The sequence below is a fragment of the Oratosquilla oratoria genome, chromosome 34 (assembly GCF_046742065.1).
Source record: "Oratosquilla oratoria isolate Oo_2021 chromosome 34, ASM4674206v1, whole genome shotgun sequence".
Classification (NCBI taxonomy): domain Eukaryota; kingdom Metazoa; phylum Arthropoda; class Malacostraca; order Stomatopoda; family Squillidae; genus Oratosquilla; species Oratosquilla oratoria.
This window is the reverse complement of record NC_134810.1, coordinates 14,970,356-14,980,355: the sequence shown is the minus strand read 5'-3', so window position 1 is coordinate 14,980,355 and position 10,000 is coordinate 14,970,356. Positions and strand designations below refer to the sequence as shown.

At 36.5% G+C, this 10,000-nt stretch overlaps 1 protein-coding gene across 6 annotated transcripts in view; it reads left to right on the top strand.

The window, feature by feature from the left end:
• LOC143018058 (uncharacterized) overlaps nucleotides 1-10,000 on the top strand; it is a 220,290-nt gene that overhangs the window by 193,493 nt on the left and 16,797 nt on the right. For 5 of the 6 annotated variants that reach the window (XM_076173118.1, XM_076173117.1, XM_076173116.1 and 2 more), the window contains 2 exons: nucleotides 6,237-6,353; nucleotides 9,189-9,641. In XM_076173118.1, the coding sequence (XP_076029233.1) occupies nucleotides 6,237-6,353; nucleotides 9,189-9,564 (493 nt within the window). In that variant the 3' untranslated portion in view covers nucleotides 9,565-9,641. The remainder of the gene's footprint in view (nucleotides 1-6,236; nucleotides 6,354-9,188; nucleotides 9,642-10,000) is intronic. The other variant, XM_076173120.1, reaches the window with a different exon arrangement.

Genomic DNA, 10,000 nt, shown 5'->3' with positions numbered 1-10,000 from the left:
TTGCTCCATCGCTCATCAGTCGTTCGCGCTAAGTTACCTGTCCAATTCCATTTTCTCTCTTTTACTGCTTCCACAATATCTTTCACTCCAGTCTGCTCTCTCACCCAACTTGCTATCTTTCGGTCTCTCAGCGTTATTCCCACCATTGATCTCTCCATTCTTCTCTGTGAACTCCTCAGCTTTGTCTCCATCGCCTTCGTCAGCTTCCAAGTCTCACACCCGTAGATTATTGCTGGCAGTATACATTAATTGTAAACTTTCCGTTTCGAACATACAGGTTAGAGAACCTCTCACGATCTTTTTTTATTTACCAAATATTTTCCAGACAATTGTAATGCGCCTTTTTATTCTATTATCATGATCTTTAGTCACTTTCAACATCTGGCCTAAACAATTATATTCAACTTCTTAAAGACTCTCACCATCGATTATAATCTCTTTATTTTCAACTCTCGTGTTAAACATTACTTTGGTTTTACTCATTCATTTTTTAAATCTTTGAGACTTTCCTTGTTTCGATCAGTCAGTATATCTTGCAGGTCTTATGCTCTTTTTGAAATAAGAATAATGTCATTCGCAAATGTTGGGTTATTAGAATATTCGCCATTAATCTTCAAACCTTTCTCTTTCCAGTTCAATCTTCTGAAAATCTCTTCCAAACGAGCTGTAAATAATTTGGGTGATATTGTATCGCCTTGTCGTACTCTTTTCTCAATTTTTATCTTTTCTGTATCTTTATGTAGTCGAACTATAATGGTGCCCTTTCTAGAATTCTTATGGTCTGTTTGTTTGTACCCCACTTGCGTAGCGAATTTAGTATTACTATTTGTTCTATCGAGTCAAAGGCCTTCTCGTAACCTACAAAAGATAAACAAAAAGGTATATTGCGTTCTATCGTTATCTTGATTGATTGATTCATCGCCTGTAAATAGTCTAGAGTCAAATATCCGCTTCTAAAGTCTGCCTGTTCTCTTTATTGGTTTTCATCTAAAACTTGACTTAGTCTATTTGTAAGGCTCCTAGAGAATATTTTATTCACATTTGATAACAAGATAGATGGTCGGTTATTACTAAAGCCTTTTTGATGTTTTTATGAAGCAAAATAATTATAACGTTGCACCATGATTCAGGAACATTTTCATGACGTAAACACTGGGTATACAACTGTGCTAATTTACAGTGAATTTCCTTCCCCGCATCTTTTAGAAGACCCATCGATATACCACTCTCCCCAAGTGATTTTCCTCGTTTCATATTTTGATAGCAAACTCTACATAAGCCTACAACATGAGGATAATGGACATTTTCTTCCAAAAGCATGTAGGTTGTAAATGGAGTTGGAGAAGTCCAAATGGAACATCAAAGAACGAAATAGACTTCATGTTAGATGAAAGCAAGAACGTAGCAATGTTACGGTCATAAATAAAGTAAATATAGGTAGTAACCATAGAATGGTAGATTACATAGCTAAATTTAATTTCAGGGCCGAAAAAATTAACTAGTTTTATGAAAGAAAATAAGCCTTGTAATGATTAAGGATAACAAGAAGAAATTTTGGTTAGAGGTTAAAAACAGATTTGAAGCTCTAAGAAATAACAAGGACACCGTAGAAGGTATGAATATGAGTACAGTGAATATCATTAGGGAGTCGACAGATAAAGTAGAAATTTCAATAAGCCTTATAGAAAACAAATACTCTAAAACTACAAGCGATCTAATTAAAAGAAGAATTATGTAGATTAAAATCAGGTGAGACGAAATAGAGAAGGATAGAACTAAACAAGCTTATTAACAAAAGGCAGAGATCAGAGAAAAGAAAGAGAAATACGACTGAAGTAGAGGTAACTATTCGGAAAGGTAAAATTATTAAAGGGGCCGAGCGCATACTGTGTTAAGAGAGACAGCAAATAATATCTTTCAAATATATAAATGGAGAGATCATTAAATGCAGAGACAGAATGGCAAAAAGAGTAGAAGAAATTTTCCAAGATATTCACTCGTCAAAGATTGTAGCTGAGTTAGTAAAGTAATCTGTAGACAGCAAATAATATCTTTCAAATATATAAATGGAGAGATCATTAAATGCAGAGACAGAATGGCAAAAAGAGTAGAAGAAATTTTCCAAGATATTCACTCGTCAAAGATTGTAGCTGAGTTAGTAAAGTAATCTGTAGACGTTAGTAGTGTACCTGAAGCTAGAAAGAAGAGTTTGGTCATAAATATATATATATATATATATATATATATATATATATATATATATATATATATATATATATATATATATACATATATATGTATATAGATATATACACATATATTTATATATAATATATATATATATATGTACATAAGCAAGTAAACATGTATATACATATAGACACATCTTCACTGCATTGAAATACACAGCTTACAGAAGAACAAGACCCAGAGGAATTGATGAAATGAAAACAGTTGACAACATGGTCTCATCATCAGAAGCTGGCGGATACGTTGAGAGCAATGGCCACTCGATGGTGATCGCAAATTTAGAAGAAACGTGAGAGAGAGTTAAGGCAAACAATTGCAAAGTGCAGCACAGTGTAGCCGGGATGTCGAGGGGAGGCGTAAACCTGCCTTTGTTTTCATATTTTCCTTGGAGAGGAAGGTAATAGAGACGATCCACTAAGCCGTTCTCGGGAAATTAACTATTGTGGTAACATGAACACGTTGCATAAGTAAGAGATTCTTCTAGTTAACTGCCTACCTAACCTGGCTAGATTTCGATCAGTTTAAAGGTTCAAGTTTGATGGGTTCAGACTTGGATTTTTTTTCCATTTTAATCTGTATGATATATTCTTCCTTCAAGAAATTTCTGGGCTTTTCAAATGAGGAAATACTAAAAAAAAAAAAAAAAAAAAAGGAAAGACTGTGAAGATGTTTTCCCTGTTGCGGTTTACACATATATTTTTCCTCATTTCCCAGCTGTGTATACAAAAAATATCTTTACAAGATGTATATTTTCATGATGCATCTTTTTTCCACCTTAGTTAAAAATGTGACAGATACTCACATTGTCTTATATTTCCCCAAGTTAAACACAGGATACCTATATTCTACATGTATGTATTCATATATGTACACATACATATACATACATACATACTGTACATACATACATACATATACATACATACATACATACATACATACACATTTAAACATATGTATATATATATATATATATATATATATATGTGTGTGTGTGTGTGTGTGTGTGTGTGTGTGTGTGTGTGTGTGTGTGTGTGTGTGTGTGTGTGTGTGTGTGTGTGTGTGTGTGTGTGTGTGCGTGTGTGTGTATGTGTGTGTGTGTGTTTGTATATGCATACATGTATATATATATATATATATATATATATATATATACAAATATATATATATATATATATCTGCGCGCGCGCGTGTGTGTGTGTGTGTGTACGTGTTTGCGTGTGCGTGCGTGTTTGCGTGTGTGTGTGTGTGTGTGTGTGTGTGTGTGTGTGTGTGTGTGTGTGTGTGTGTGTGTGTGTGTGTGTGTGTGTGTGTGTGTGTGTGTGTGTGTGTGTGTGTGTGTGTGTGTGTGTGTGTGTGTGTGTGTGTGTGTGTGTGTGTGTGTGTGTGTGTGTGTGTGTGTGTGTGTGTGTGTGTGTGTGTGTTTCTGTTATATGTGTGTGTGCCTCTGTGAGTGCGCGCTGGTAAGGAGGGATAGTACGGTCTTGTACAGGACCATTAGGGCTGAGCTCGTCGTAACATATTCTGCTCCTCTTTCCGGCACGTGCGTTCTCTCACGTTCTGAGAACGAGAACTGGAAAGACCTGCAGAATCCACTCTGATAACTATGTCCAATTTCCATTCCACGTAGGTGTGTCTGTCAGTGAATCAATGTAATATTTTTGATGTGGGAGTTATGGAAGAAAATGAAAATGATCAAATGTTACTATTTTAGATGTGATTTACAGCTTTAGTCGCTCATTTTAATTAACGCCAATGTATTTTATTCAGCTGAAAAATCTCCATTCTTGGTTAATGGGTTTGACTACAGACGTACTTATTTAGTCGTTCATTAGAACTGTTTTCTTCTCTTCAACCTCTAAACACAAATTTTTCTAATCACAATTAAACACAATGTGGCGTTTCACAAATCACAATCGGCACACATGAATCGGGATTGAATCACTTGCGGCAATAACCTTTTAGAAAATACACAACTCGGTCAGTTTGCTCAGTAGAACACAAAGTAAACAAAACAGTCGACAAAGTCGATTCGTTAAGAAATTTTCTGAAACATTTCTAATCATCCAGTTCTAAAGATTAAGTAAATATATGAATTATTGATTCATATGAATTTTACACTGAAATTCTTAAAACGTTAATATTTATTATAAATGAATGTATAATACTTTTGTGAGAGCGTACGAAATGTTTATGATTTCATCAATACGAAATGATAACTGCTATACTCGAAAACCGAGACTCGTTCAATAAGTTAAAATTTATCATCATTGCTTCTAGTCCCCTCAGCCCTGGTTATTACCCTCATGTTATTAAAATTGTCCATCGTATGTCAAAACAAAACATACAGATAACATGATCATAACAAAGGTGGCTCACCCCCTTCAGCTGAATAAAATCGCATGGCGACAAAGAAAACCAAATTTATGAATGGATCGTAGTCGTCTTGTGGTCAATGAAAGACGGTGACGAATCTGAATCACGATCTCCTCTTCAGTTCTGTTTACGACTTCTTCCAAATTCTTCCGAAAAGTCTGGTTCAGACTTCGCTCGCGGTGGAAAGTGTTTACATCTCCACTGCTCTTCATCTCCTTCACTCCTTAACTAAACAAAACCATTCTACGTTAACCAGAACTATATATATATATATATATATATATATATATATATATATATATATATATATATACATATATATGTATATATATGTGTATAGATATGTATATTATATATATGATATATGTATATATATATATGTATATACATATACTGTATGTATATATATATGTATATATATATATACATACATATATATATATATATATACATACATATATATATATATATATATATATATATATACATATATATATATATATATATATATATATATATATATATATATATATAGCATAGTATAGGCCACTTAAGCGAATGAACTCTTTCAAGGATTTTGTTCTGCTAGACGACTCTATTTGGGTTTGAGAACTCCCTTCGGGATTTAGTCGACAGAACTGTGACCTTCAGTGGAAATGTTCCGCCTAAACCAGTATAAAGTTTGCTCAGCGGAAGCCATAACCTCAACTTTGTGTATGCATGCGTGTTTGTGTATTCACTTTGGTCTTTGAATCACGTGCTGGACTCGTGAACGACAGCTATTTCCCTCACGAAAGTGAGCTCAGAGCTCGTATGACCGATCTATGGGTGATGCTGTGACCTTACACGCACACACACACACACAACTCCCCGCCCACGAGAGTTGGAGTAACGACTCGAAGCGCAGCGATACTGAAATACTTTCAGCCATGGGCAGGATTCGAACCCGGACCACGTAGTGACAGTCGGGGACATTACCAACCACACCACCGAGTCGTGTGTGTATGTGTGTGTGTGTGTGTGTGTGTGTGTGTGTGTGTGTGTGTGTGTGTGTGTGTGTGTGTGTGTGTGTGTGTATTCGAGTACAGATGTTAGATTTTGAAGACCTCACATGTCATGGTAGCTATCACCTTTTTAATTCAATGACAACAAAGTTTATGTATGTATGTATGTATGTATGTACGAGTATGTATGTATGTATGTATGTATGTATGTACGTACGTACGTACGTATGTATGTATGTATGTATGTATGTATGTATGTATGTATGTATGTATGTATGTATGTATGTATGTATGTATGTATGTATGTATGTATGTATGTATGTATTTATGTATGTGTATGTATGTATGTACGTATGTATGTATGTATGTATGTATGTATGTTGTATGTATGTATGTATGTATGTATGTATGTATGTATGTATGTATGTATATATGTATGTATGTACCTCTCTATTTATCTATCTATCTATCTATTTATTTATCTATCTATCTGTCTGTCTGTGTCTATCTATCTATCTATCTATATCTATCTATCTATATCTATCTATCTATCTATCTATCTTTCTATCTGTCTATCTGTCTCACAAATCTGTTTTCCGTCCACAGCGACATGGTGGGTCTACCGGAGCGTCTACGCGACCTGGTTCTTCTCCGGCGGCTGGTCTACGGCCCCGAAGTGGCTGCCGGGCCGGAACCTGCCGAGAGTTCGGTCCCCATCGTCAGGTAGGTTCTCTCTCTCAGTAAACTCTTTTCGACGAAAATCTCTATAAGCTTCGCACAAGAAAATAATAATAAATAGGTAAATAAACAAATGAACGAGTAAATGAGTGCAAAACCAAATAAATATGCTAATTTATCAATAGGTAAATTGATCAACTTGATAGATAGATAGAATATGATAATAGTGCACTATTACAACGTTTGGTCTTAGTCTGATGATATAAGGAATACTCTTTGTATATCTTTACCTTAATCTTTAATACCCCAAAGGCCTTGCTTAGGTCTGGTCAGGTCAGCTTAACCTAGCTTAACCAAGCTTAGTTAAGGTTAAGTTAGTTCAATTAAACACTGAATCATGTTGAAAGTTAATTATGGTGTAGAGGTGTAATTTTGACGTAAATCTCAATAAATGAAAATAAACTAACCTAACAATAATAAAACAATGAAATTGTGTTTACCCAATGTACACATATCCATAGATTTGTTTTAGATTTTATAGATAGTTCCATTTTTGGGAATCTCTAAGATTAAAAAATCTCCCCCCCCCCCAGAAAAAAAAAAACCGAAAAATTTCCCAAATCTAGAAAGTTCCGGTACCAGAAGCACTCTCTTGTATTTCGATATATGAAGGGAATAGAAACAGAGGGGCATCACCGCCACTTTAACTAGTTTCGAGTAAGGCACGGATATACTCATACACAGAGGAGGTTTCCGCTTTTCACGGTCCGTACTGAACTCGAAACCAGAGTAAGTGGCAGCGGGGATGCCCCTCTGTCTCTGGGCGCCTCATATTTTCAAAAACCGTTTTTGTTTTGGACATTGGAGACTTCTGAATTTCAGAGATTCCCAATAGTGAGAATTGTATGTATGAGCATGTTTCGACTCCTTCAGTGCGGTGCGGCCCTTTACATATTTTGTTATGTCTAGACGTTTGACGGTTCTTTCAATTCGAGATGGCTTGACCATCTTCAAGGGGCAATCTTTTATACATATTTGGTCGTGGTAAGGTTGTTTGCGACCAAATTTCTGTTTAATATTTCATCGAACAAAAGGCACCATCGTCGCCCCCAATGAGCTGGGGGTGAGAGTTGGGTGACAATAATCAGTAGTAATCTAAAAAAATATATAATAATAATAAAAGATAGATAAATGAAATTGACCGATAAAGTATGGGACAGCTATTTGTCCCCTTATTCATTTTCAAAAAGTTTCATTTATCCAACTATTGTAAGTTTTGTATTTTCTCAATGTACAAGTGTTTGCTCAATCGCCTACGGTTTTTTTCTACCTTATTTTTTTTTTAATTTGAAAACTTATTTGTCATAGATCATAGGTACGCAGTTCTTAAAAGCGTGTCTTGCTTGCTTCTCTTTGTTCATTACATTTATCTAAATATTTTTGTGCCATTACTGACATGTAAACATGATCCATTGCAAGATGGAATTAGTCAATATATCTTTCATCATAGAGTATGTAATATATTCTTATATACGGTAATTTTCGTGAAACCTAAGTGTTTTTGTTTATCGAATATATTGATTTAACAACAACGAAAGATATATTTACACATATATTTGCAGCTTCAGGTATTTGCATTAGAGCATTTGCTAATAAATTGAGTATGCATCCCCATATGTCACTTTTATCTTTTTATTCTAACGTGTAATGTATGCTCCTTCGGTCCTATGTATTTGCAATAATCACTTTCAACGTCTTCGCTACATCTACGGACGTCATTTAAACATTTTATTTTGGCTGACGTCAGTCGGTTTTTATTCAGCTGTGACGTCACAGTACTCAAGGGGGTGAAGGTTGGCGTAATCTTCACCCCTTGGCTTGTGTCATGTCCCTTAAAGATTTGATTCTGGTTAACGACATATGTTATTACAGGTAATCTCTGCTGAAAACCTTCAAACTTCCCAAAAATGGGCAGTATTTGGAACAGAAACAGTTATCAGAAATATATCCGACCACTAGATTTTTTTTTTTTCTGAAATCCAAAATTTTCTAGATTTTTCAACTTTTTGTTCCGAATATTGGGGACTCCCTGATTTTAGAAACTTTTATTAGAGAAAACCATTTTTGTTTTATCAAAAAGGACCCATTGTAGCGAAGGGTTGAAGGTAGATTTGCTTATATGTATCATTCGTACTCTGTCTGAAATGGAACAGAATAGATAAATACAATGATAAAGACAATGATTTTACGAATCTGAGACAGCATTCCATAAACTAATGTGCTAATGGCCTAAAGTTCTTGGCAAGCCCTACACACTCCCACATTTCTCTGCAGTACCACTATCAAACAAGCTCTGAGATTACTGACAGGTAATTCTTATTCTAAGTGGGGATAATACCTAAGTGAATGTAAAGAACTATGAACGCCAACGCACATTAGTTTGTGGCAGGTTCTTGTTCGACTGTATACAATCTTTGTGGTTGCAGTGTAAGAAACCTCGAGCATTTCCGTGTGTGTGTACTTGTCCTTTATTGTGTATCATGACGTTTATACGACAATCTATCAGTGTATGTATGTCATAGAAAGTATCTGTAGGTAATTCGGGTATTGAGGGACGTGCCTGGAAACGGTGGTATGACTTATAATCGGGTTATTTTATTCAGCTCATGAAGGAGGGGGGGGTTCCAATAGGAGAGGGGTCTCGGTGTCTAGATGCCTCTTTCATTCTCGGGGGTCCAATAGAATAAAGGTTATACAACATGCCACCGCTTTGAGGAGGTCAAGGCCTGGTCTCCCTCAGACCCTCTGTGATTTATGGCTTTTTGTTTGTCCTTCGTCTTTGGCTTACGGTTGCGGGTCTTCCTTCTGCTTCGCTGACAGGAAACGCACGTGCTACATCAACGGGGGCCTCTCCCACGGCTGCGATTACATGGACCTAGTGGGCGCCATGGCCGAGAAGTCCTACTGGGACTCCCTCCGCTCCCCAGGCCGCAGGAAGCGTCAGGTTGCCCTTCAGAAGCTCTTCCCGAACTCCATCTCAGCCTTCCCCCTCCCTAGGCCGTCCTCCTCCTCGACCGTGTCCTCCTTTCCTTCCTCCAACTTCCCTAGCACCTCCTCGTCTTTGCCCTCCACTCATTCCCTCGCTCCTTTCAAGCACATGTCTCTATCTTCTATGCCCTCCTCCTCCTCCTCCTCCTCTTTTCAAAACCCCTCTTCACCACCCTCCCCTGACCTCTCCAGCAGCGACCTCCAATGAGAGGGCGCCATGCTGGACATAGGAGCTCCAAGGGCTTCTTTCGTAAAGCAAATAAAGTGAAAAAAAAAATCTTGCAGGTAAGTCACATAGGGACAGGTATAATATAAACTAATTTTCTCTTCACAGGTTCTTTTTTTTTTTCTTTGCTAACATCAACAACTGAAAGTTAGCTATAGTATTCCTACCAACTCCCCACCAAGCATGTATGCAGCCGATCCACCTCTACTGTAATTAATTCAGCCTAGTGATATTCTTAAAATCATCCTACCATACCCGAGTCCCCCATATTCATGCCACCCACAATCCACTTGACATGATAACACACAACCTAATCCAATATAGTCTACAAAATCCATTCACATATATCTGGATGTCTACTGTGAAATGAGAAAGCACAAAATGTCTATTACAACATAAGAAAAACAATAAATTAATA